Source organism: Talpa occidentalis, unplaced genomic scaffold (genome assembly GCF_014898055.3).
Source record: "Talpa occidentalis isolate TD23 unplaced genomic scaffold, MPIMG_talOcc4v2.1 talOcc4.12, whole genome shotgun sequence".
In the NCBI taxonomy this organism is placed as follows: Eukaryota; Metazoa; Chordata; class Mammalia; order Eulipotyphla; family Talpidae; genus Talpa; species Talpa occidentalis.
In genome coordinates this window covers 86,695,349-86,719,917 of record NW_023601212.1, presented here as the reverse complement: position 1 = coordinate 86,719,917, position 24,569 = coordinate 86,695,349, and the positions used below count along the sequence as shown (strand labels likewise).

Sequence of the window (24,569 nt, the reverse complement as noted above, 5' to 3'; positions counted from 1 at the left end):
TACAAAATGTTGAGCTGGCAAGAGCAGAGTATCCCTGGGTGTCCAGGAAAAAGGAACTGTAGCAATACCAACAGCTACTTTCATTTCTATGCTGTGTGGGTTCAGACCTCTGAGAAGCAGGCCGAGCTGTGCAAGCAATTTAATGGGGGGGAACGAGCGCTTGGGAGGAGAAGCAGGAGGAGCCAGAGGAAGCTGGGAGAATCATCAGAGGGCAATAAACCCAGTACTCGGAAAAGGGGAAGAAGGAAGGAAGGTGGGGAGAGGAGTGTTAGGTTGCAGTAAAATGTTAAGAAAATTTCAAAGAAGCCAATCAGGGAGACCCTGATTCTAATTTGTCGTCAGAGAACTCTATCGTGTCTCCAAGGAACAAGGTGTTTTGTGTCTGCTGCTCAGTCATTGACAGGGACTGATGAGAGGGAAGCAAAGGGCAGCCTCCTCTGTCTGGGAATCCTGGAGAGACTCCATGGCTGCAGGCCTTGGCAGTCACCATCCTGGTGGTGGAAGATCTGGGTGGTGCATTTTCACACGCCCCTTATCACACCCCTTTTCCATACCACACCACTTTTTGAGGATGCTGTTAGTCTCTCTTTAAGGGGAAACTCTGAAGAGCAAGTTAATTGGAATGAATGACAGTCCCAGCCCTTGCTGCACTTGACCTTGGGGCCATAACTATTATTCAGCCTTTACCCTCCACTATCCATCCTCATTATCCAGACCTGCAGGTGTCTGGATTCCTTAGAGGCCTAATCTCTTGGTTATCATAACCAATGGATTACTCCAAAAGATCGATGGGCACCACATGTATTTCTCCCTGTTCACACTTTGTAAAAGCAGCCCTGCCTTCTTCTACTAGTCGATCAGGGTACTTCTAGTAACATTACACGACTTCCATTCCACGACTTCCATTAACTCATGATAACTGATCAGCATCAGTTACTACTGCCAGGACAGTGACTCCTCTTCCGGGTTGGTCCCAGAACTGTGGGAGTAAAAAGTGCCCTGGAAGTGCCCATAAGCTTAAAATTGAATGGGACCCTTGCTGTGTCCCTTGGTAAGAGTGTGCCCACTTTGGGCAACAGGACTCCCCACTCAGCAGAGCTGGAGGGCAGGTGGGATTTGACACCCACATGCATTTTGGCTAACCTTGACTAATCACATCGTTGATTAAAAAATATACATCCGTAGTTAAGCATCAGAGAGGGTTTTTGTGGGAGTTGAACCTTGGTGACCACGGCTAGGAGCATTTCATGGCCTAATTCTGCCCCTGCCCCTGGGTGGGCCTCAGTGTCCTCATCCATAGAAGGGAGAAAGTGGGCCTCCCCGGTGGCGCAGCGGTTGAGCGCTGGGTTGCAAGGCTCCCCGCGACCTCCACGGCGCTGGTTTGATCCCTGGCTGCTCCCCGGCCACCGGAGGAGGGTCCCACATGGCGCGCAGACCTCTCCTGCCGCCCGCTGCTCCCCTCAGCAGTGTACTTCGGTCCTTCTGCCTGCTCTGCTCCCCGCTCTGGCTCTGGTGAATTCTCTCGCCCTAACGCACTTCTGACTGTACTCAGTGCATGTATAAACAAACAAACAAACAAATAAATAAATAAAATACGTGCCTCTTAAAAAAAAAAAATCAAATTTCTAAAAAAAAAAAAAAAAAAAAAAAGAAGGGAGAAAGTGCTCATGTTCTGAGTTCTAATGTTCTGAAACTCAGTTGCTAGATACAACTCCTGTCTCTCCTCCTCTCTCTCTAGTCTCCCTCTGCCTGCACAATAATTTAACCTTCTACTAGTTTGGGGCAATAAGGCCTTGCTTGAAAAGGATCAGAACAAAGTTAGGGAGGACTTTGAAACTCCTGCAAATAGGCAGGGAGGGGTGGTGAGAGAGAAAAGGCAGACACAGAGGAGGTATCTGGGAGGATGACTCGTGTGGAGGAGAAGGAAAAGATGGTTCAGACGGAGGAAACAGAGTCCGCAGGTGCAGAGGCATGAGAGAGCAGATGTTCTAGGAATACCGGCTGGGGTCAAGGCCACGTGGGAAGAGGGAGGGCTGAGTAAGGCAGCGGGGCTTTGAATGTCCCGAATAGGAGGGTATATTTTTCTACCCTGGAGGTAACAGGAAGTCACTGGCAATTGTATGCAGGGGAGTAACCTCATCTACTTTATATTTTACAGAGCAGATGATCACATACAACATGCATTAGAAAGAAAGTCTAGAGAGAGGCAGAAAGGAGACAAGTTACGAACTGAGACTATGTTCTCAGTAGCAAAGGTCACAAACTGATGGCCAGAGGCCATATTTGGCCCCAAAGCCTTGCATGTGGCCCATTCAGTGTTTCTGTATTTGGGGAATTACTGCCAAACATTTTCAATGTTGGAAGATTATATGTTCATATGGATTTCCTGTTTCTCTTGAAAAATTATTGGGGTGGGGGGAGCAGTGGACATCATTTTCTAGTTTGCTTCAACTCCACCACTCCCTGCCACCTTCCATGCAGCCCAGTCACTAACCTGGGTGACCTGGAGGTACCTGAGTTAGCATTCCCTGGCTGGAAAAGTTCTAGAGATAGAAACAGTCAGGGCAGTTGGAAAGGCTCCGCTGGGTGGAGGAAACAGCTTGAACAAAGAGAAGAAAGAGAAAAGGTGCAGTGTTTGGGGGGCTCTCCTTGGGGCAGGAGTGTGGCTGGGGCTGCAGCATGAAACTGGGACAGACAGGACAGGGGGCTCGGGGGTGGGCTAGCCGGTCTGCTCTCATCTCCATCCAATGTCCAGTTTCAAGCAGACACGCCCCTTCACCTGGGTGGAGGCTTTACACACGCCGCTCCCCCGGCCTGGAGGGCCCTCCCCGCCCTCCGATCTGGTGGGGGCACCTTTCACCCCACTGCCCCCCGCGATGAAACAGCCCGTTTACAGCAGGGGTGACAAAGGCGACCTGGGGTGGACTAGCTCCCCCAGGTCTCGGTTTCCGACCTCTTTCCTGTCAGTTCTGAGGTTCGTTCTCGCTCAAAATAGTACTGCTGGGTGGGCCGGCAACCCAGGCCGGCAGATGGAGGACGGACGGTGGCTGCCTCCCCGATCGCAGACCCAGGACGCGTCCCTCCCGGCGCAGACACGCAGGCCCCGCCCCACAGGAGCAGACCGGGACAGTCTGGGGCCGCCCGGGCCCGCGGGGCCCGAGGGCCGGGCCAGGTGACCCCCTCAGACTCCCCCGAGCCCTCGCTAACCTCGTTCTCGCGCCCTCGTGGGTTCTGACCCAGAAAAGACGCGGGTGGAGGGCAGCGTCCAGCCCCGGCGCTAGGACCCGGCGCGACCGGAAGGCGGGGCGGGGGGCCGCGCGCTGCTCCCCTCGCGCGGGGAGAATCTGCGCCCCGCGGCGCGCGGCGGGGGGGGGGCGCGGCGGGGGGGGCGCGGCGGGAGGGGACGGGCGCGCGCCCGGGGAGGCGCGTGCGCGGGGGCGCGCGCCCGGCGGGGCGGACAAAGGGGCGGGCGGCGGCGCGCGGGCCGGAGGGCGGAGCCGCGGGCCGGCGGGCAGGTGCGCGCGAGCCGGAGGGCGGAGCCGCGATGCCGCGATGGAGCGCAGCCCGCGCGGTGGCCGGGGCCGGGGCCCGAGCGCCAGGCGGATCGCGAGCCGGAGCCGCAGCCAGAGCCCGGACCAGGCCGGGGGCCGGGACCGCGGGGCCGGGCTGCTCGTAGCGGCGGCGACGGAGCCCCCCAGCGGCTGAGGGGCGCCCTCCCAGCTCCTGCTGGCGGCCGGGACTCGGCAAGTCCCCGCAGCCGGGAGTGCGGGATCCCCCACCACGTTCCGGACCCAGAGACCCCCCCAGGGAAGTGGGGGACCCCCCTCCAGATCCAACACAGAGCTACTCCCCAGCCGGGGAAACTGGAGACTTCTCCGTATTCAGAAGACCGCGACCTCCCTACGGTACCGAGAAGACTCCCCCTCTTCAATCTGGGCCCCCCAAGACCCAGGACGCAGCGATCCTCCCTTCCCGGATTGCGGGGAGCCCCTCTCAAGATCCTGGTTTTCATTACAACTCCACACCTCAAGACACGAAGACAGCTCAGAACGCCCCTAGATCAGGGGGTCCTAACCCCCCCATTCCGGTAAACAGAAACCCCAGATCTAGAGACCGAGGACAGCTAGAGCTATTCCTCACCAGCAAGAGGCCCGGGGACCCCCCCTCAGAGCTCCGGGACTGAGGCCACCGAGCCTCCCGCGCCGCCCTGCGCATCCCAGCCCGCGGCCGTGGCGCCCTGTGCCCCTGGGGCCGGGCGGACGGAGACCGAGACGGCGCCCAGGCCCCCTGCCGCGGCGTCCCCGCGGCCCCAGCCCAGGTAAGCCAGGCCCAGGTGAAGGGCAGCAGGTGAGTGGCCGCCGAGGGCCCGAGCCTGCAGGTGGGGGAAGCACCGAGCGCGCACTGCCCCCTCCCCAGCGTCGCCATGGAGCCCGGCTGAAGGACGTCTCTTTGTGTCTCGCTCGAGGAGCCGCCCCCTCCTCCTCTCCCTTCCCCCACCCGACACCCTAGCCCTGGGGTTTGGGCGCTGCTCGCCGACCCCACCAGGGAGCCGTGGCTAGTCCCTTGCACCAGGGAGTGGGGGAAGAGGATGAAAAGCCCCCCCCCCCGCAAAAAAAACTGTGAGCCTGGAACTGCTGGACCCTCTGTCCACAGAGTGTGTCTGCATATGCCCTTCCCCCCCCCCAGGCAGGATGAGTTCTCAAGTGAAGCCCGCCCCCCAAAAAAGATTTGGGGGTGTCCAGAGATGAGGGGGGCCTGCAGTATGTGCCCTAGGATGATGGCTGGGGCTTTGGGTGTGTTGTCTTTGTCTGTGAGAGGGCAGGGAAGGGGTGTGTTTGAGAGAATGGGTGGAAATTCCTATTTTTCTGTGACTCTGCTGGAGGGGGTCTTCACCCAGGCTGTACTTTGTGCAGGATTGGGAGGGGGCAACCCCTTTCCAAAGTGAGGCGCTGGTTTGCAGGGGGGAGGTGGGCCTGACCAAGAAGCCATTTCAGGTCAGGGCACCAATCTGTCCCCCTGTGCCCAGGGGCAGCAAACCCAAGGTCTTCCCTTCTCCTGACCTCCAAACACCCAGGGCCAAACCTCTGGTTGAGTCAGTGTTTTCTGGACAACCAGGCACTGTTCTAGGTTCTCTCTTTAGCTTTCTGGGCATTGTACAAAACAGTGTCGGGTCTGGGCCACAGTGAGATCCTGAACCCCAAACCCTGCAGCTTATAGGAAGACGAGAACCCAGAGGATGGTGTACCCTGAAATTCTGGATCAGAGATCTACGAAGGGGCTGGACTGTGCAAACAGAACACACTCTGGGCCGCCGGGGCTTCCCCAGCCTCTTCCCTCTGAGCCCTCTGCAGGCAAGCAGTGATGCCCGGGGAGGCAGGACTGAGTACAGCAGGTGGCCCCACCAGGAGTCACTTTGTTTGTTTATTCATTCAGCAAACCATTAGCTAGTGTCTGTGATGTACCAGCCACTGGTGTCAAGGTCTTTTCCCCACCTCATCTGATCCCCTTTTCTTATCTAGCCTGATCATCAGACCCCCAGGGCTGTTCTCAATTTGCTCAGGCCACACTTGGTTGGATCAGTTAAGGGGAACCGGTGGGGCCTAGCTGACCAGCTCTTGACCCCAAACCTGAAGCACCTGATCCCCATTCTGATGAACAATGGGGACCCTGTGCCTAAGCAGAGAGTCCCCCCATCTCTCCCCTCCCAATTCTAGGTGCCCCCACCCCCACATGCTGCTGGTCTTCACCCGAGAGGGAAGATGTGACCCACAGGAGAAGAGGTTGGGGATACCCCAAGCCAGACCTCTGGCAGCCCCTCCTGCAAACTCAAGAACAGTTGGGGTAGCCCTCCTCTATACCAGCTGTGGGGGAGCCAAGTGCCTTGAAGACCAGGTGACCTTGGGCAAGCATGTGGCATCTCCCAGAGTGAGGGTGAACCCCGCATTCTGCAGGGGGGCGGATGTAGACTGTTGGTGGGCATGATGGCAAGAAGCTTCCAGGTGTGTCCTCCCCGCCCTGAAGGAGTTCATTTCCCCCAGAGGATTCTAGGAGCCCCGGGCTTTGTCACAACCTCCAGGCACTGGAGCAGGGACAGACCGACAACAAAGAGCACAGAGAGGAGTCACTGTGGCTAAGGAAAACCATCCAGAGGCCAGAGGGGGCAGTGCTTGACCCCACACCTGAAGTACCTGATCCCCATTCTGCTGCACAGTTGAGAACCCTGAGCCTAAGGGTCAGGAAATAAGATTCCCCCCACCAACCTGCAAGGGCACCAACCTGCAAGGGCTCCCCATCGAGCCAGTCAAAGACCTTTGCATTATGGTCCTAAACCACATCCTACATTTCCTCTCCCTCCTCACTCACCATCCTCTGCTCTCTGTGTTTGCTCACTCCCTCCCTCCATCAACTGCTGTCTCCTCTCCCCTAACCTGAGAAGCCCCCCTAATGGATGACTCAGGAGCAGCACTGTGCCTCCACCGCCCCTTCTGACCTGACCTGGGCTGGCAGTGGCGCGCTGAGTTGGATTGGTTGATGGGTTGGTAGCTTGGAGTCCGTGGTTCCAAGGTCTACGCTGGCTGTGAGCGCGTCTCATCATCTAGACCCCGAGCTCCAGGAAGCAGCAGGTCTGTCCCATCCACTGCGCATTGGCTTCATCTAACCCAGTGCCCAGCATATTGTATAACACATGGTGTCAAGTGCAGCTTATAGGCACATTTTCTGGCTCCAAACAGTGTTGTTCCAATGTTTGCATTTGTTGCCAGTGCTAAAAAACAAACAAACAAAAAAAAGACACAATTTCACATACAAAGATTGAATTTTGGATCCTCTGGAAAAATCAGATAGGACACCAACCCCAGGCCAGAGCTGGAAAAGGACCACCTTCTTTAGAGAGCACTCACCCTCCCGCTCACCGAGGTCCCACCTGGCCCGTTCACTCATTTATGTGACTGGCTCACCCCTCCTGCAGGTATCTGGCTTTGCAGGATGAGGGCGGAAGCCAGAAAATTTTTGCTTGGCAGGTGACCTTCATCTGTGTGTGTTTTGTGCAACTGGGTGTTCCCTGCCTCCATCCCCATGGCCAAGTTAGAACACGCAGGGTAATATCCCTCCAGGGTCTTGAAGGCTAAGTAGTGGAGGGAACCTGAATTCCTCTCACCAGCTCATCTTCAGCCTGGTCCCACTCTCCACTCCAGACCCCGCCTTATACCCCGACTCCCGTTTTAGGATTCAGCTACCCAAATCCTGCTTTAACTGTCCCACTTTCAGTAGCAAAAGCCCAAGGTTCTAGAGCTTGCAGAGTCAGGACTCTTAGGGAGGATTGCTCACTGGGCCTCAGTTTACCTGTTTGTGCAGAACAGAATTAGACTAGAGGTTCCCTGAGCCATCAGCTTCCTGCTTACTCTAACTCTCTATGACTGAGTACAAAGTTCTAAGTTCTGGTCAGATAGGAGGGGGTGGGTCCTAGACTCAGGAGTCAGTCAAAAATATTGACGTCCTTTACACATTAATGAAAACAATGCGCGTTGCCTGGGCCAGGATCCCAGGTCCAGCAGTGGTATGACCAGGAAGGGAGTGGGCCATCTTCCTGGATGAAGGTCTACAAGCAGTCCAAGGTCAAAGTTGATGGCAGAGGACCAAGGTTGAGAGCACAGGCTCTGGACTCTGCCCGGCTTTCAGTCCCAGTTAACTGCTGTGTGACCATGGGCAAGTCACTTAACCTCTCTGAACTTTAACTTATGTGGAAAATAAGGATAATACCTACCTTAGGGTTATCAGACAGATTGGTCAGCCAAAGCATGGAAAGGGCCTAGGACAGGGCCTAGCATGAGGATTGTGCTCCGTGACCTTTGGCTGTTATTAAAAGGGACATCGGCAAGTATGTGACTAAGCCTTGGTTTTCCCATAGCTGGGCTGGGGAGACCATAGGGCTTCTGCTATCCCCACCAAAAAAGGAAGGAGGTATATGAGAAGCATACTGCATGGGGCTTAAGAGCATGGAGTTGCCCCTGCTGTGGGTGGGGGCAGGTTCAAGCCTGAGGGTCTGTCAGTGCTGGTTCAGAACCTTGTCCCACGGCTTAACCTGAGAACCTGGGGTGGTCTGGCCATCGTCCTGTATAAGACTCTCTTCCTCCTAGCTCTGCTTCCTAGGTGAGGGGCCCTCTGGGCCTGGGCTCCTGCTGGCATGGATCCCTGAGACTCTCTGCCCCAGGGTGATGGGCTCCTGGCCTAAGTCAGGACCAGGATCTCCAACAGACTTAGTCTTCCCCAAACCAGCTACCCTTCCCGGACTCCCCTTCCAGGTCCCAGTTAGACCTGGAGCCAGTTAAGCCCTTCCCCAAACCCTGCCATAGCTTGGCCATAGTCTGGAGAGGGGACAGGCCCAGACTCCCAGATCAGCGCCCCCTCAGGGAGTCACGCAACATCAGGGTTGGAAGGAGGCTGTGGGACATTTTTCAGTGTCCAGCACTCCATGCGGGCGCTGGATATCACTCTCGTCTATCCCTGAGACAGCTCTGGGTGACCCACAACGGGGATCTCAGCCCAGCTTTGTTCGTCCCCAAAGGTTTATGTGAAATTGGCTTTAGACGGCCTGGATTCAAATCCCATCTCTCCCAGGCACTAGCTGTGTCACCTTGGACATGCCCGTTGTCCGGTGCCTCCTTTCTCCTGCTGCAGATTGGGGCTAATAGCAGCTCCTGCCGGCTAGGAAAATGGCGAGGATTCAAGGAGCCTGTGACAGGGAGCAGTGGTAGCAGTGGCCGCTACGTAAGGTTTGCTCCTGCTACCTGTGCCACATCCTGCAGGGTATGCAGGTGAGCTGGTCCAGGCCAGAGAAGGCCACTGCAACCCTCCCAGTGCCAGTGCCCCTCCTTGTGACGTTACCAAGTCATGGGAGAGACAGTGAACCTCCCAACGACCTCTGCTGCCAGCGTGACTCTGAGGGGCAGGAGTGGGGCTGCATGAGACTGAGCCACCCCCTCTTCCTCCTGGTCAGAGCCCAAGAGGCTGCATAAAGCCTGGCCTGAGGGCGGCGCCGCTGGGTGGTCGGGCCACCCCTGCAGTAGGAAGGCTCCCACTGTCTTGAGCCGGGACTCACTGGTCTGCAAGGAGAAGCTCCTGCAAACAATGGGTGCCCAGGGGGCCTCTAGCCCTGACCCCTGGTGTCTCTAGGAGGAAAAGCGGGGCCTGCAGTTAACAGAGTTCAGCCCTGCTGTGTGACTTTGGGCAAGGTGCTTAGCCTCTCTGTGCCTCAGAGCCCCCTCTACGAAAAAGAGGATGGTACTAATACCCCCTGCCTTTTAGGGTCATTGTGAGGATTAAGTGAATGAATGTTTATAAAGTGCTAAAAACCACCCCAAGTACCCACTGAGGGTTTGCTGTTAATATTAGTCTTCAAAGCAGAGAGGGAATGCTAGCCCCATTTTTACAAGTGAAAAAATAAGAGGCTCAGGGATAAAGGTACTTATTCAAGGTCTCATATCTAGGATCCAAGGAAGACTCTGCCTGCTTTCCATCATTCACACACAGTTCACCAGGCAAGTTCAGCATGAAAGGGCTGATGGGGCCTAACCGGACTCTGGCCACTGTCCTGGAGGTATCATTCAGCTGTCCTTGCCTCCACCCCTCTGCCCCCACGGGGCCACGCCAGGCAGGAGCTGGACTCGGAGTCTGAGCCCAAGCCCGGTCCACTCCGAGCTGCCTCTCCCCTCTCCGAGTCAGCAGCACGGTCAGCTTGGTCAGCTTCGGGAGGGGCTGGCCCAGGCTGGGGTTGGAAGTGCAGCGCGCTGGAGTGAAAGCCAGCTCCTCACCATGGCCTCCGAGCCCTGCAGGCCTCACCCACCACTCCACAGCCCTGCGGCCTCCTTGCTGTTCCCCCAGCATGCAAACACAGTCCCCCATCCTCTCCAGGGAGCTCTTCACCCCAATATCTACACGCGTGAGCCTTCCCAGTGGGGCCTTTCTGACCACTGTCGGCGATTTCATTCCCCACCAAGCATCTCCCAGTCAGGCTTCTCCTTCGGGACACGTCACTGTCTGACGGACATCTCACACTTACCTCCAATGCCTCCGAGCTAGAATATAAGCTCCTTGAGGGCTGGCTTTGTAGCTCATGAATGCATTTCAGATCCAAGAACAGCGCCACACACATAGTAGGTGCTCAACGAATATGCACTGACTGCTCTGGACCCACACTCACCCAAGCCACTTCCGTGAGGCCCTGGACACAGGACTCGGCCTTCCTCCTCTGTGTCTCAGAGAAGCTGTGAAGTATATAATGGGGATAATAATAGCAGCTTCTTCCGAAACTGTTGTGAGGTTTAATGAGTCTATACACACACACACACACACACACACACACACACACCCCAAGTACGCAAATGCTAAGTGGCTCATGAAGTTGGCTGTTACTAATACTTTAACTGGCACCATTATTACCCCCGTCTTACTGGTGAGGAAACGGAGGTCCAGAGAGCGAGTGACTTAACCAGGGCCTCGGAGCTAGGAACAGAGAGGGCCAGCCTGCTAGGAGCCTCAGCAAGGCGCCGTCTCCCCCTCCCCCTCCCTCCTTCTGTGAGGGCTCCAGGAAGGCGGGGGACTCTAGGTAGGACAGGGCTCATCTCTTCAGGGAGCCTTGCTCTCCCCACTGGCCACCACCTGTCCACCGGTGGACACGCCAGTCAGAGCTCCCCATCCTGCTCTCCTCCTGACGCCCTGAGTGCTGGCTGCCCGCCTCACGCTGACCGCAGGGCTGCCACTCCCCGCGGGGAGGGGAAGGGAGGCTGGAGAGCCTGTTCCGGCTCTGGGCACTGGTGCAGGCCGGCAGCGTCACGGGCTATTAATAACCAGCAAGGATGTGGTCCGGGGAAGGGGCAGACTGGAAGGAGAGGCTGAGGCAAGGGCTAGAGCCAGAGCGGAGCTTCTCTGTGAAGGGAACCCCTGGCTGCTGCTGCTGGGGAGGGCCGGGAAGAACGTTTGCAGTTTCTGCTGCTTGATCTTTGGGGAGTTCCAGCAGTTTCTCTCAGGCTCCCTCCCTCGGAAGTGGGGGGGTCCAGTCACATGATCTCCAAAGTCCCTTCTGGTGAAAGTGGGTTCAGGGGATAAGATTTAGCGGAGTCAAAATAATCCCCACATGTAGCATAGAAAACCAAGCACAGTCTAAACAGGGCCTCGAGGATCCAAGATGGTGCAGAGTCCACGACGCAGCCAAGGTCTCAGGCCCCAGCCCCAAGCATGCTTACAGAGCACCAGCTCTTGATGTTCAATTCTATGGCCACCCACCATGTTAAATGGGCAGCTGCAGCCCATTGACTAACGGGCACACAGGCTTGGGCAGCTGGCACGGCCTGCCCACGGTCACACGGCGAGAGGGGATGAAGCCAGTTTGCACCTTGAAGGGAAAATTGAGGAGGAGACTTGAGAACATTTTCTTCCCCATCCTCCTTCTGAGCTGGAATAGAACGTTTGGTGGGGTCCAAGGGCCCAGGGGAGAGAGAGGCCATACCTGGAGTCCCTCGTGGAGACTGGAGGGACCTCGTCAGGTCTGGAGCCCTGGCCCTGATGTTACATGTGAGGGGGTGTGTGCGTCACAGAGGGTGCTTTGGGGGGAGAGGGTATTGAGCCTTTGGTGACCCACTAAGGATAAGAACCACTGGAAGCTCATCTCTCCAACTGGAAACTGAAGGAAAGGCTGCCGAGGGGCTGGCCAGGATCTTGGGCACCAGCAGCAGAGGTCACGGCTTTTCCAAACACCTCACAGGCCTTTCGGGGGGGGGCCCCACTTCCTGGCAGCAAATAAGAGAGCCCATGTGTGAACAGATTTCCGCACTGGGGTAAACAAACGGGAGGGGCAGGGACACCCTCAGGGAAGGTGCTGAGCAGCTGAGAGCTGGGCGAGCGCACCTGCCTCAGGGATATGGACTGAGGACTCCACTCAAGATGAGGTGTTGAGGGAGTTCCCAGATGCCCCCACCTTCCTGCACACAGGCAGGGCTAGGCCTCCTCTAGCCCTCTCAGGGATACCAGTCCTAGAATGCAGAGCCTGGGGGCTCACAACGCACCCCCCACTGCATCATCTGCACCCCCAGCCGTGCCTGCTGCCTTTTGCCAGTCCTGCCTCCACTTGGTTCCCGCTGCTCGCCCCAGAGACTCATTCATTTGTTCATTCATTCACCAAATATGAGAAGCTCTGTGCCAGGCACAGACCAGCCGCCAAAGTCCCTGCCCATCACAAGTCAGTAAGTTACATAATAGGTTAGGAAGTGATTTCCTCTACTGGGGGAAAAAATAGAGCAGGGCAAGGGGAGTGCGGTAGCAGAGCCCTCGCTGAGACGGTGTCATTTGAGAAAGCTTGGGGGAGCCTAGCCTTCTGGGTATCTGGAGAACAGCCCCCAGTTAGGGAACTGGCATGTTTGGGGATGAGAGGGAGCCAGTATATCTGAGCAGAGAATGGAGGTCAGTTTCGGGGGTAAATCAAGGGCCTTGGTAAGGATTTGGGAATGAGATGAGGGCCAGGGGAGGGTATGGAGTTGGGGGTAACCAATCCAATTGGCTTTTGATGGGCTCCCTGGCTGCTATGTCAAGAATAGATTGTGGGGGGGTGGGGGGGCGGGGGACTAGTTAGGAAGTTCCTGCAGCAGCTGAGAGATGATGGCTCAGATCAGTGGGAGTGAGTGCTGAGGGTGGTCAAGCACCTTTATTAACGTCTGGTATTGATTCCAGAGTTACTTTATGCAAGCACAAGCAAATGAGAAGCCTATTCTTACTTTCCCCCATTTCAAAGTAACATGAAACAAAGAGATGTGGAGGCCCAGAGAGGGCGAGGGAGCTGGTGGCAGCTGCTGTGTTCCACCGAGAAGCAGCCCTCTCCTACGTGATGGGGGAGGGCCATGGGCACGGCGTGCACACCACATACCCCACGCACACTTGCCCCTTCACCCAGCATTCCATGTCGCCATCCTGTAGACACACCTGCACGCACTGCAAGATAATTCACATATCAGGTGCTCGCTGTAGTAAGTAGCAAAGGCTGAACAAGACCCAAGCGTCTATCAGGAGGGGGTGGGTTAAATAAATGGCAGTATACTTGCCCCTCCCCCATCCATCATTTCACCTTTCCTGGTTTCTGTCGCCTACTGTCAACCACCATGTAAAATCACTACATGCAGTAAGATATTTAAAGAGAGACCTCATTCACTTAACTTTTGTTACAATATATTGTTATAATTGTTCTATTTTATGAATAATTATTATTGATAGTCTCTTACTGGGCTTAAAATATAAATTAAACTTTATCATAGATAGGTATTCATAGGGAAAAAACATAGCTGCAGTTTCAGGCATCCCCTAAGGTCGTGGGGTGTATCCCCAGGATAAAGGTGATCACTGTGTGTCCACATGTACGTTTCCAGGCTTCCAGACCTGGCTTTTGATTCTACAGCAGTTCCTCTGTTCTGCAGGCTTAGCCTCCTCAGACATCCCCTTCTTTGGCACTTAGGGCTGCCTGCCTGGGTGCTGTCCGCCGGGCTGTGGTGCTGAAGACGGGCCAGAGAGAACCTGGGACTACAAACCAGCAACCCAGAGTAGAGAAGGGGTGACAGAGCAGGGAAGATCAAGGTCCAGTCCCTGGTTCTGCCCTAAGCTGAGTGGCCTTGGACAAATCACTTGACACCCCCCCCAAGCCTCAGTATTGTTATCTGTAAAATGGGGTTGCTATGAAGGTTGAGTGGCAGTGGAAATGTAAAGCACTGGCATGTTGAGAAAATATATAATTTTTACTATCTTTTTAAAGACAGTCAAGATACAAATAGTTTAGCTTTTGGACACTGGAATGATAATGATTGGATTTGAATCCTGACTGCCAGGTACTGGATGATCTTGACCCAGTAACATAACTAGTCTGTGGCTCAGTTTCCTCCCAGATCATAAGATGTTGTGAGGATTAAATCACTTGCATGAGGCATTTGGCTCCTGACAAGGGTTCCCTAAGTGTTAGCTATTATTGCCATTGTTAGTCTTATCACAGCACCTCCAGCCTCTTTGTTCACAGTGACAAGCGTTGGTCACAGCCGCTCCCATCTCTGCTGTGTTCAGGGCTGGGGCCCTTCAAGGAGGACAGCACCTAGCCCTGCAGACATCTTGGCTTCCTGCCCTGCCCTGCTCCTGACTGTTCTGAGCAACCTTCTAGGCATTGTTCTCTTCTAGCCATCGGTCTCTGCATCTGTGAAATGGGACTACTGATACCTCAAACAGGCCCCTGGGGTAACAGTCATGTGCCCATCACACTCAAGAAAGCCAAGATATAAAAAGTTACAACTTACCAAACATGTAAAGAATTATTCACCCAGCATTTGTCACACTTTGGCTAAGTGCTAGGAATAGCAAGATGATTAAGGCATAGGGCTTGCTTTCAAGGAGCTCTTGGGTTTCTTGTTGGATTATTAATCTTCTTCAAGGCTTGTTTAGGTGTCACCTCCTCCAGGAAGCCACCCTGATGCCCATTGCTAGTGCCCTCCTTGGGGATGCTGGAACACACTGACCATCGCCTACCTGAGTTTATGGTTATCTGAGTCTTTGTTATCTGTCTCCTGATTTGTAGGCCTTCTCTAATGAATCACTCTAACCTCCTCATCCCATGCCAGCACCCAACACAGCAATTGACCCCAAGTAGATATGTTTTTCTGGAATCTTTTTTTTAATTTTTAAAAATATTTATTTATTTATGCATACAAGAGCTGGGGTACAGGCCAGAGGTACAGGGGGTTAGAGGATTTACCAGAGACAGAGTGGGGAGTAGAACAGGCGGATTGACTGAAATACACTGCTGAGGGGAGCAGCGGGCAAGACAGGAGAGGTCTGCTCCATGTAGATCAGCTCCCTGGCTGGGGATCGAACTTGTGCTGCAGTGGCTGCAGATAGCTTCATAGTGCTGAGACTTAACCCCTTGCGCCACCAGAGAGGCCCCTTGTCTGGAATCTAAATTTCAGGTTACATTAATTCAACTCAAACTGACTTGAGTCAGAAAGGAAATGTATTGATTCATGAGACAAACCTTCAGAAGTCTAATGGACCTTAGGCATGCCTGAATCCAGGGGCTCAAAGTCATCAGAAGTCTCTCATCATTCAGGTGTGTATCTCTGTCACTTCTTCCTCAGACAGCCTCTCCCTCCTGGTGGTAAAGTCACCCCCCAGCAGCCCTAGGCCCGTGTTCTCCAGCTTTGCAGCCCAGGGGTCAGAGGCATCTCCTTCCCCATGGCTGCAGCGAGCCCTGAGGCTGTATCTCAGCAGGTCATCTTTGGTCACAGGCTCATCTCTGAACCAGTCACAGTGTCCTGGCAGATGGCACAGAGCAGCTGGCCGGGCAGGCCGGCCCCTAACTGAAGCCAGGGTGGAAGCAGCCCTACCCAACCACATGAACCAAGACGGGCAATTCCTCAGAGAGGGAAATTGATGCTGAGCAGGAAAAGGTACCAGAAAGCACTGAAAATGTGTGAGCAAGGCAAGGTCGGTCAAATCCGGTCTTAGCACAATTTATCTGACTACATACGTACCAGAGATTGGAGGGAGGAGTCCGGAAGCAGGTGAAGGGAGAATGCAGAGGAGCAGAGGCTGGCCCAGGCAAAGGAATGAAGTTCTAGCATCTCCCTTTATAGAGAAACAGGTGAGAGGACAGGGGGACCCCTGTCCCCTCTCAGAACCTGAAATTTCACCTTATGGCTATTTTATCACAGGGACTTATAATGATACTGACCTGGGGAGGGGACCGTCTCTGGAACAATCGAACAATCTTTCATCCAGTGGCTTCCTTCCAGGTCACAGCTCTGCTGAGGATACACTTGGAGTTGCATCACATGCATCCAGTGACCTGAGGAGGGGAATGGGCATGGGGTCAGACATCTCGGCCTCCCCAGAGTGAGAGCAAGATAGGCTTGGCTGACATCACCTCCCTTTGATTCCCCAGGGAATGGACACCCAGTCTCGGCTTCTCCACCCCCAGTGACAAGAAACACTTCCACCCTGGTGTGTCTCTGAGAACTGTCTCATTTTGAGTTACTATCACCTGGGTCAGCCTTCAGGAGCCTCGAAGAACACATAAGAGCAAGGGATCTGAAACCCAAGTTCAAATACCAACCCTGCTGATGATTTGCTGTTGGGCACATTCCTTAGCCCATCTGTGCCTCAGTGTCCCTTTCTGTAAAATGGGGATGATAATGGTAGCACCTGCCTCCCAGACATATTGTGTGATTGTTAAAGGATTCAGTTCACAGTGGTTAGCACAACATGCTCAATACGTATTTGCCAACATCTTTTTCTCACCATACAGGATAAGAGTAGTTCCCTCCTCTTTCCAGGCTGGTCACCTTCAACCTGCTCCTGTAACTGGATTATCACCATCCAGGTTACCTTCTATGGCCAAACTCCAGGCATCCGAACATACAAACATTCAACTCTTGGCTCTTCTGCTTCCTTGTTACATAGCCCTTGAATTAGGGTAGTGTTGGCGGCTATAACAAGTAAGCTCCTATAGCTCAGCAGCCTAACACAATAGATGTTTGCTGCTGGCTCACAGAAGATGCAGAATGAAGAACCCTGTCAATACCCAGGGGACCCGGGCTCCTATCTGTACCTCCACCATCTTTTAGGGCCTGGGAGTCCTCTGTACCAAGCCAGAACACAGAAGCAAGAAGGGAGACACTTGAGCCATCCTGAAAGGCCTCAGCCTGGCAGTGACACATCATTTCTGTTCACTGCAGTCCCCTGGCCACACCTAGATGCAGGGGAGGTGAGCAGCTTTCAGGACCAGCTCTGTGCACAAGAGGAAACACAAGGTTTTGCCATAACCATAGCCTCCTGGGTCTCCATTCTTCACCCATCCAATGGAAAGCATCACTCAATTTTAGCAATGTTTGCATAGCTCTTACATTCACTACAACATTGAACGCTACTCACTGAGGGTGAACCTAGTAAGTTCTATCTCAGTTAAGGTGTTTTTGTCCCCTCCTCGGGGTACTTATGAGGACTCAGTGAATGAAATTTGGCCAAGCTGGCTGGGGAGAGGGGGACAGGGAGGTCCCAGAGTAAGCCTCAGTTGAGTTATACACTGGGTATAACTCTCCTAACGGTGGCACCCAGCTCAAGCCGCCCACTGGCAGGAAATGGGAGGCAGTTCAGTCTTGCTTCTTGCTTGGGAAACCCTCCCCCTACACTGTGGCCTTCCCAGCAGTGGCGGAAGACCCAGCCCACAGGGCCAGGGCCCTCGTGGTCAGAGCCACAACCACTGCCGTGAAGACTGGGTGTCACCCTCCTGCCTTCAGCCACATGCACAGGAAATGGAGCAGCTCCCTCAGGGTCAGTGAGGGCGCACACTTGAGGAGCAAGGAGTGCGGGGTTCCCTGAGCCAGCACAATCCACTTGAGTGTGGACAGATGCAGACCAAACTACAGGTGGGAGGCGGGGGCCAGCCAGGGCCCCACGCCTGGTGCTGGGAAGTCCACAGCCGCCCACCAGTCCACAGCGGCTCCTTCGAGGGGAGCCAGTGGCAACGATGAAGGTCAAGGGCTCACCGATGCCAGGCGTCCATCCTTCAGCCCCCAGAGAGGCGCGTGTGTCTTACTTTACCCTGGGCTGCTGTCCCCACCTGAAAAAAGAGCCGGTGTGCCTTCCTTGAGGACTGTCAGGAGCCCCAAGTGCGTTCACGCGGCAGCACCTGGACTGTGCTGGCCTCCCATCAGCAGGGACGGAGTGACTGCCCGTGTGCCCTTCGCCGGGGCGCTGCTCTCTTCCAGACCTGTCTCCCCACTTGGATACTAAGGGGTCTGGATGAGCTGGGTCAACATTCTGACCAGGAGCAGCATAGTGTTCAAGAGGATCCATTTCAGCGCCAGCCCCAGCACTTTGGCCAAGTTATTTAGTCTTTCTGAGCCTCATTCCCCTCACCCCTAAAGTGGGACAATAACACGACGTACCTCGTGGAGCTGTGAAGGTGAGTGAGCTCACCCTAAGAACAGGGCCTGGCGTGTAGTAAGGACAGGGTTAGCTGCTGCTGTCAACATTATTTTCTTTATCTCATGGCTGTGGAAGCTTGAGGCCCAGAGAAGTGATGTGACTTGCTCAAAGTCACCCAGCTAAAAAGTGGCGCACGTTAGGATCAAGGTCGAGGCCCCTGAGCCCCAGGCCCGCGCTGCCTCCCTACTGCGCCTCTTAAGTCACATGCAGCCTAACTGGGTCAGAGGCGGTGTGCACCTGGGGGATGACGCAGCAGCAGGGACGGGTGTGTGGGTCCGTGCCTTGTCTCCGGCTGATACCTCATAGAGAACAGACCTGCAGGGAAAGGGAGGTCGGCATGCAAGGAGTGGGTGAAAGTGGGAACCCCCAAAACTGAACTCTAGGAGCCCAGGGAATGGATGAGGGAGAGATGGACCTCGTCTAGCCCTTGTTAAATGGGGCCAGATGATGGGCCTGTTGATGGGAACAGACACACTGACACCCCAAGATTGTCAGTAGGAGCCCTGAGAAAGACAGACCCTGCCTGAGTCCTAGGGCTCAGTAGAGGCAGGAATTGGCATGGCGGGGGGCGGGGGCAGCAGGAAAGGCTTCCTGGGAGGCTGAGGATGAGACATGAGAGGCGGGATGTGGAGCAGGGCCGGTGAGCACAGGCAGCAGGGATGTTGGCGGAGACAAGATGGGGTATTAAGACCCAGGAGAGACAGGGCAGTGGTTAGAACACAGGCTAAACCTGGGACTAAGGGGTGAATGCGGGCCCCACGCTATGGTGGCTGTCTGACCCAGCTTGGTGCCCACCCAGGGCAACTCTGAGGCCAGGGCAGCTGGGAAGTCAGGCACCCAGCAGTCCCTGGTGGGGTGGAGCCGGGGGGGAGGGCTTCTTGCAACTTGCAGCTCCCCAGAGATGCAGAGGCAGCCTGGAGTGACCCAGGAGGGCAGGCCCGGTGGGGGGCCCCACATGTGTGTACACATCTCAGCAGCCCCCAGGGAGTCCACACACTGGGCGAAGTAGGTCAGCAGAGCAGCCCAGCCAGCTCTCCCTGGCCTGGGGAAGTTCAAGGCAAAGAGGGGGTGTGCTCATCTGAACCCCTCCGGGACAGCCCTGCACACCCATTGAAAGCACCCCAGGACGGAGCCCAAAACAAGGGCCTGGGTTTTCTCACAGGGGTTGGGGGAGGTGGCCCATTCAGATGGAGAAACTAGGGGGAGTGACCAGGGGGAGTCGCGGGGAGATGTCATCACTCTAGCCCACTGGTGACTGCGGCACAGGACCAAGGACAGCACAGGGCTGGGTGCGTGTGCCAGGGCAGCGTTGGGCTGGGCACGTGAGGGCAGAGAGAGACGCAGGACGGTCTCCGTGGCCTGGCACCCCGCCTCCGTCCTGGCACCCCGCCTCCGTCGGGGCTGCGAGAGGCCAGTTCTGGCTCAGACCAGACACCCCCAGGGCATCCCGTGGCATTTCAAAGGGACTCTGGGCACAGGAATGGCGGCTGCGGAGTTGGGGGAAGGTTCTTTCAGAGCAGGGCTTGTTCATGAATGGAGGGGAAGGGGGCTGAATGGGGGAGCAGGATCCTCAGGAAGCAGAAGGGCGGGAGCCGAAGCAGGAGGGGGGAGGGCTCCCTGCTCCCAGCCAGCTGGGAGGACGTGCAGATGGAGCTCCGTTTGGGGCTGGGTGGGAGGCCAGGAAGTTCCCTCCTGATGTTCCTCCTCTCGGTGTGAAGTGGGAGGCTGGGTCGTGCTGAGAGGGAAGGGGGTGCAGAGGAGCAGAGGGCTGGAAGGGGAGCTGCTAGGCCAGGGCGAGGAGGGGTCCGAGGTGGGCTCAGCCCTAGCCCAGGCCCCCGGGTGCTCAGCAGGAGGATGCGGATCATGCTAAGGAGACCCAGACATGCACAGAGCACTTGGGGTGACCCAGCCCCAAGTCCTTCCCGTCTGCCAGCTCATTTACTCCTTACAGCTGCCTAGGGACAAGGCTCTAGTGATTCCTTTTTATAGATGAGGAAACTGAGGCACAGAGATGCAGTAACTTGCCCAAGGCGATCCAGCGGGCAGGTGACAGCTGGGATTCACCCCCAGGCTGTCTGGCTCCAGGTTGGCTTTCTCAGAGAACCAGGCCCCTGGGAGGGGGTCATTTGCAGGGGTGGGGCTGTGGATGCCAAGAGCTGGCCTCTCCCACTGGTGCGTGCTCGGAAGTGGGCACACCGGCTCCTGGGCACTGGGCTCAGCCTAACCCTCCCCCACTAATCGGACAAGAGACACAGGCCCCTGGGGGGCTTTCTCTGCCACCCAGCCCCAGATCTACCCCACTGCAGCTCTGTGCCCCCCAACACCACCTGGGGACAAACTCCGCAACCCCTGAAGAGTGGGTGCATCTGGGAAGCCCAGGCCAGCTTACATGGACACTGAAGGGCCCAGTGAGGCCGTGAGAGTGGAGGGCAGGAGCGGGGAGGGCTGTCGTTGTGGGACCGGAACTCTGTCCTGGGGCTGGGACTGCAGCTGTGGCTGTTTGTACCTGAGCTGGGTCGCGCTGTCTGGAGGGGGAGGCTGTGGCAGGTGTGAGGCCATGTCTGCAGAGTTTTCTTGAGACTACGTGGCTGAGGTACTTGCCACTGCAAGCCGGGCCCTCAGACCGCCCTGGCCCCCACATCCTGCCTTATTTTCTCTACATACTTTTATAAAAAATATAACGCATGTGCTCACTATGCTGTCCATCTCCCCACGCCCAGAACCTACGTCCCACGAGGTGGGGTGTCTTACTCCTTCCTCCAATGCTATGTCCCCCAGACTTCCAACAGCACCCGGCAAACAGTGGGGTTGAGCAGTCCCCGCATCACATGCAGCCTGCACGTAGCATGTCCTCGTGTGCCGTGAACACGCGTGCCCTGCCTGAGACCGCCTGGGTGACATCTGGAGACAGACAGGCCCGTGGGGCTCGAGTGGGGGCCGGCAGCGGTGACCGCCTCCCAGGAGTGCTGGCTCAGCCTGGCCCTGAAGCTTGGGGGAAAGAGGAGGCAGCAAGGATGCCTGTTGCCCTCTCGCGGGCATCTTGAGCTTGGCGTCCGGGCCCAACCCCCAGGGATCCTGGTGCTGGGAGGGAGGAAGTGGGCAGAGGAGGGGCCCTGGCCGGATAACACACTCCATGCCACTCCCTCCTCTACAGGGAGAAGATGAGCGTGGGCTGCCCAGAGCCAGAGCCGCCCCGCTCCCTGCCCTGCTGTGGGCCAGGGACTGCCCCTGGGCTGGGTGCGGGCGTGCCCCTCCTCACGGAAGACATGCAGGCGCTGACCCTCCGCACGCTGGCCGCTAGTGACGTCACCAAGCACTATGAACTCGTCCGGGAACTGGGCAAAGGCACCTATGGGAAAGTTGACCTGGTGGCCTACAAGGGCACAGGTGAGTGTCTGCAGGGACCCGTGTTAAGGCTGGGGTGGGGACTTACCTGGGGCTCCCAGGATCTGTGTTGAGGGCCAGGAGGCCAGCAGGGAAGCAGAGCCCATGCTCCAGGTGGGGAAGCTAACGAGGGAAGAGCAGGCGGCTTGCCAAGGGAGGAGTCTGGGGGCAGAGTGCCCAGACTGGAGGCGCAGTGCTGGAGATCCAGATGGGGCTCCGGGGACAGCCGAGGGGATGCACTCAGGCACATCTGGAGCTCAGGGAGAGGTCAGAGCTGGCCATGGTGTTTGCGGAGTCTCTGGCATTTTGGTGATGGCAGGCCCCAGGGAGTTGGACAGAGCTGAGGGTAAGTCCTCAAGAACAGGACATCGTGTTTCCGGAGGGGAGATGCCCCTATGAAGCCGCTATGGCCATCTCCTTTTCTCAGATGAGGACACAACTGAGGGATTCAGTCACTCAGCCAAGGTCATGCAGCCACAGAGTTTGAACTCGGATGACATCCCACTGGGTAGCTCCAGAATTTTCTCTCAACCAGAGCTTGATGCCTTCTCCACACTGTAGGCTCAAAAAGGTGTCCACCCAGCCAGTCAGAGACGGGGGTGTGAGCTCCCACACCTTGCAGGCCCTCCTCTCTTCAGATCTGTCCTGGTCATTCATGTAACGCACCTGCTGAGCACCTACTGGGTGCCAGCCTTCACCGTGGGCACTGGAGATACTGCCAGGAACAAGACAGGCTCCTGTGGCCTGGGAGCTGCAAGCTGGCTGGGGGGTGGGCAAGGTAAACAAGTATATGGCGTGTCAGGAAGAAACTGAGTAAGGGTGAAGGAAGCAGCGGGCTCTCCTCATCCAGGCGGGTGTGGAAGACCCCGGCTGGCCTGATGCTGCCGGGCCTTTGCCAAGGCCCTTCTCCTCACTGGCCTCGGGTTCCTTCCTCTACAAGGTGGACAGCAAGGGCTGGGGGGGGGGGCGCTCGGCTCTGGTGCCCGAAATGGGCGGTGGAGCCAGGCCTGCAGATGTGTGGGGTGTGGCGCACAGGGAGAGGGGTCCTCACCACTATTGCTGCCGCCCTGTCAGGCATGAAAATGGCGCTGAAGTTTGTGAACAAGAGCAAAACCAAGCTGAAGAACTTCCTGCGGGAGGTGAGCATCACCAACAGCCTCTCCTCCAGCCCCTTCATCATCAAGGTCTTCGACGTGGTGTTTGAGACCGAGGACTGCTATGTCTTTGCCCAGGAGTATGCGCCTGCCGGAGACCTGTTCGACATCATTCCTCCCCAGGTACCTGCCGCGCTGCGCTGGCTGGGGGGGGGGGGGCTTCCCCGGGAGTGAGCCAGACCCCTCCTTTCTTCCACAAGTACCCACCGTGGACCACCTGCTGTATGTCAGCCACTGTTGGGGGGGCTGGGGGTTCACAGCGAACAAGACGCAGGTGCTGCTCCTGTCCTAGCTGGGGAAGGCTGCCACAAGCCAGATAACACGCTGCGAGGCGGCAGTGGAGTCCAGCAGCTGCACAGGAAGGGGGCACCAGGGGCACCCCAGAGGAGGTGCCCCTGAGTGGGAAGGCACGGGCTCTGCAGCGGACCAGCGCTGGTTTTGACTGCGCGGCTACTCGCCGGAGCAGTGACCAGGCCTCTCCGGCCGCGTCCGAGGACGTGGGCGTAACGGTCGCCGCTAGGCGGAGCTGGTGGGAGGCCGCGGGGTGGCTTCTTAACCCACACCCACACCCCCCTGCGCCGCACCTGCAGCAGGTGCTCACTGCAGGCTGCTGCAGTTATTGGGGGAGACGGTAGGGGTGAAAGCGGCGGAGTCAGAGAGAGCAAAGGGAGCTGGAGGGGGCGCTGGCATCCGAAGGGGGGGGGGACCCCAGGAAAGAGGCCAGGCCTCGCCCCAGCCCGAGGCAAGGGAGGACGCGACCTCGGTGGAAATGGAGCCCCGAGGTCCGGGGGGGGGGGGGGGGAGGCGGGGGCCGGGGGGGGCGGCAGGGCTGAAGCCGAAGGACAGGCGTGGGGGGCGGGAGGGCCGGCGCCCCTGAGCGCGGCTCTCCCCCCGCCCCGCAGGTGGGGCTCCCGGAGGACACGGTGAAGCGCTGCGTGCAGCAGCTGGGCCTGGCGCTGGACTTCATGCACGGGCGGCAGCTGGTGCACCGCGACATCAAGCCCGAGAACGTGCTGCTGTTCGACCGCGAGTGCCGCCGCGTGAAGCTGGCCGACTTCGGCATGACGCGCCGCGTGGGCTGCCGCGTGAAGCGCGTGAGCGGCACCATCCCCTACACGGCGCCCGAGGTGTGCCAGGCGGGCCGCGCCGACGGCTTCGCGGTGGACACGGGCGTGGACGTGTGGGCCTTCGGCGTGCTCATCTTCTGCGTGCTCACCGGCAACTTCCCGTGGGAGGCGGCGTCGGGCGCCGACGCCTTCTTCGAGGAGTTCGTGCGCTGGCAGCGCGGCCGCCTGCCCGGGCTGCCCTCGCAGTGGCGCCGCTTCACGGAGCCCGCGCTGCGCATGTTCCAGCGCCTCCTGGCGCTCGAGCCCGAGCGCCGCGGGCCGGCCAAGGAGGTCTTCCGCTTCCTCAAGCACGAGCTCACGTCCGAGCTGCGGCGCCGGCCCTCGCACCGCGCGCGCAAGCCCGCCGGGGACCGCCTGCCGCCCGGGCCGCTGCGCCTCGAGGCGCCCGGGCCGCTCAAGCGGACGGTGCTGACCGAGAGCGGCAGCGGCTCGCGGCCCGCGCCCCCCGCCGTCGGGCCGGTGCCCGTGCCCGTGCCCGTGCCCGTGCCGGTGCCCGAGGCCGGCCTGGCGCCCCCGGGGCCTCCCGGCAGGACGGACGGCCGCGCGGACAAGAGCAAGGGGCAGGTGGTGCTGGCCACGGCCATCGAGATCTGCGTCTGAGCCGCCCCCCGCCCGCGGGCCGGGGCGCCGTGCGCGCAGCCGGGCCGGGCCGCGGGGAGCCGCGCTCGGCCCGCCCCGAGCGGCAGGCGGCGGCCGCGGCCAAAGCGCCCCGCCCCGCCCCGCGACGGGCGCTGGAGAGGGCGGCGGCGGCCTGGGCGGGGCGCGGCGGCGCCGGGGAGAGAACCGCCGAGAGACCTCGGGCCCCGCCTGGGGGGCAGGGCGTGCCCAGAGGCGCCAAGTCCCAGACCCGAGGATTCAGAGGCCCCCCCACCCCCGCGACACTGGGAGCCGGGGCGCTCGC

The 24,569-nt window shown here is 57.7% G+C and overlaps 1 protein-coding gene across 2 annotated transcripts in view; it reads left to right on the top strand.

Moving 5' to 3' along the window:
* SBK1 (SH3 domain binding kinase 1) overlaps positions 1–24,268 on the top strand; it is a 44,779-nt gene extending 20,511 nt beyond the window's left edge. Inside the window, exons 1-4 of one of the 2 annotated variants that reach the window (XM_037507379.1) lie at positions 4,128–4,318; positions 21,158–21,390; positions 22,462–22,664; positions 23,444–24,268. In XM_037507379.1, coding sequence (XP_037363276.1) covers positions 21,165–21,390; positions 22,462–22,664; positions 23,444–24,268 — 1,254 coding nt within the window. In that variant the 5' untranslated portion in view covers positions 4,128–4,318; positions 21,158–21,164. Of the gene's footprint in view, positions 1–4,127; positions 4,319–21,157; positions 21,391–22,461; positions 22,665–23,443 lie in introns of those variants that run through there. The other variant, XM_037507380.1, reaches the window with a different exon arrangement.
* The last annotated feature ends 301 nt before the right edge of the window (positions 24,269–24,569 follow it).